We start from the raw sequence: 2,290 nt of genomic DNA, 5'->3' as shown, positions 1-2,290 counted from the left end.
CAAAAGTTTTTGTTTCAACTATGACAAAATTTCTTTCGGTTTCATTTTCAGAAAAAAATTGTAATTTAAGAAAAATAATCCATAATTATTTAAAAAAAAATCTATAATTGGATAAATACAAGCTTCACATTTTTTTGCTTCTATATTTCTTCCAGTTTGGCCAATTTTGGCTTGAGACACTGAAAAAATCTCTTTTTATTTCAAAAATTGTATAGACCTTGAAAAACTAATTTTTCAGGATTTTTGTAGTTTTAAGCCTGAAAAACTTCTTTTTCAGTTGCCGTATGGGTGTCTGGTGTGGTGGCCGCCCTCGGCGTGTCAGTCCTGGGGATCTTCTGCTTTCTTAGCGTCATCCAACTCGCAATGTTGAGTTCAAAGGAAAAAGTGATGATGAAATACAGTATAGTCGTCGCGACAAAATTAGCTTTAGGACTCCTAGCGAGTAAGTTTTCCCAATAATCGCGGCATTGTTGTATTCAGAAACGGAAACTTTGCTTAGCACAATCAATTACAAAACGTGGTTTAATTGACTAAACACGTGCTGAAATAATTGTATTCGCACCTGGAGAAATTTGAAAAGGTTTTATTTCCGAATGCAATCACGGGATTAGTTGTAGACCTTGAGAATGCAATAAAGTAGATTTGCATTTTGTTTATTATTGTTGGAGTTGGATTCCAAATCGATCAACCGGAAATGAAAATCATTTACAAAGTGTCATTTTAGCTTTATTGGCGATCGCAGCTGCGGGTCTTTTCGCCCTTCAAGCCGACGATCGACAACGCACCGGATTCCAGATTAGCCGAGGTCCCGGATTTTACATCCAGGTCAGTGTTAATAACACGCCCGGAATTGCGAATTAAGTTTTTTTCCAGATTTTATTGATAGTCTTAACCGGAATCCTCTTCGCAATGTCGGTTTACGATGTTCTGCTCTCGCGGAGAGAGGGCGGAGACCCCACGAGGGTTGCAGTGCCAATGGAGGGTGCCACGTTTGGGAATCCGGGATTCCGGGAGCGAACCAATGGTAGTACCTAATTGATTATTATTTTTATCGGGAAAAAACAAATTTTTAAACAATTTTACATAAAAAAGTTAAAACTTGAGAAACTTTATTTCATTTTTCTAGAAAAAAATTTGACAAGCTAATTATATTTTAAATTCTGGCCCATTTCTCAAAAATTATTGTCTGTAGATAAAAACAAAAACAGATTCAAATTTTTTATTTTGTGTAAGAAAAAGTAAAATTTAAAACTTTCTACTTTGTCAAATAAAAAGTTTGAATTCTGGCAAACTAAATTTTTTAAACAACTTCTCAAACTTTGACCGATAACGTAAAAACTATTACTCTAAAAACAGATTTGGATTTCTTGGACAATCTTGCGTTGGAGATTGAGTTGTTTTTACTCTCTACTTTGCCAAAATAATTCATTAAAGTTTGAATCTTGACAAACTAAATTCTTACCACAACCTTAAACTTTGGTCGATATCACAAAAACGGTCAGCTGTGGATAAAAAATAACGAGAGATTGGTAATTTTTGGACAATTGTACATAAGAAAACTTAAAATTTGAAATATTTTTTTCTTTTTACTTTGCCAAAATAAATTTTTATACAAGAGTTTAGATTTTGACAAAATAAATTTTAACCAATCTCGCAAACTTTGACCGATATCTTAAAAATTATTTCTCGTAGACGAAAAATAAAAACAGCTTTGGATTTTTTGGACAATTCTACGTTAGAAAATATAGAAGTTGAGTTGTTTTCACTCTCCACTTTGCCAAAAAAAATAATTTAAGTTTGAATCTTGACAAACTAAATTTTGATCAAAACCTTTAATTTTGGCCGATATCACAAAAAGGGTCAGCTGTAGATAAAAAATAACGAGAGATTGGTAATTTTTGGACAATTCTACAAAAGGAAACTTAAAATTTGAAATATTTTTTCTTTTTACTTTGCCAAAAAAAAATTTTAAACAAGAGTTTAGATTTTGACAAACTTTGACCGATATCTTAAAAACCATTACTCGTAGACAAAAAATAAAAACATATTTGGATTTCTTGGACAATTTTGCATAGAAAATATAAAGATTGAGTTGTTTTTATTTTACTCTCTACTTTGCCAAAAAAATAATTAAGGTTTGAATCTTGACAAACTAAATTTTAACCAAAACCTTAAACTTTGGCCGATATCACAAAAAGGTTCAGCTGTAGATAAAAAATAACGAGAGATTCGTAATTTTTGGACAATTCTACGTAAGAAAACTTAAAATTTGAAATATTTTTTCTTTTTA

The 2,290-nt window shown here is 31.5% G+C and overlaps 2 protein-coding genes across 2 annotated transcripts in view; both read left to right on the top strand.

Annotated features, from left to right (window-relative positions):
- LOC123005413 overlaps nt 1-2,290 on the top strand; it is a 17,435-nt gene that overhangs the window by 6,043 nt on the left and 9,102 nt on the right. The gene's annotated exons all lie outside the window — the stretch shown is intronic.
- Nucleotides 253-1,139, top strand: LOC123005414. The gene is made up of 3 exons (XM_044399147.1): nt 253-442; nt 725-825; nt 874-1,139. Exons 1-3 carry the CDS (start codon nt 364-366, stop codon nt 1,033-1,035), a joined length of 342 nt encoding a protein of 113 aa, XP_044255082.1. The 5' UTR covers nt 253-363; the 3' UTR covers nt 1,036-1,139.

Source organism: Tribolium madens, unplaced genomic scaffold, assembly GCF_015345945.1.
Source record: "Tribolium madens isolate multiple individuals breed KSU strain unplaced genomic scaffold, Tmad_KSU_1.1 Scaffold_20;HRSCAF=117;Tcas5.2_LG4, whole genome shotgun sequence".
Classification (NCBI taxonomy): Eukaryota; Metazoa; Arthropoda; class Insecta; order Coleoptera; family Tenebrionidae; genus Tribolium; species Tribolium madens.
The sequence above is the reverse complement of the archived record's forward strand: the minus strand, read 5'-3'. Positions and strand labels throughout refer to the sequence as shown.

What these genes read in the sequence shown, in the direction of transcription:
- LOC123005414 (XM_044399147.1), top strand. Translation starts at nt 364, where the DNA reads ATGTTGAGTTCAAAGGAAAAAGTGATGATGAAATACAGTATAGTCGTC. An exon ending in AGCTTTAGGACTCCTAGCGA is followed by an intron (nt 443 to 724) that starts GTAAGTTTTCCC and finishes GTGTCATTTTAG; the next exon opens with CTTTATTGGCGATCGCAGCT. An exon ending in GTCCCGGATTTTACATCCAG is followed by an intron (nt 826 to 873) that starts GTCAGTGTTAAT and finishes GTTTTTTTCCAG; the next exon opens with ATTTTATTGATAGTCTTAAC.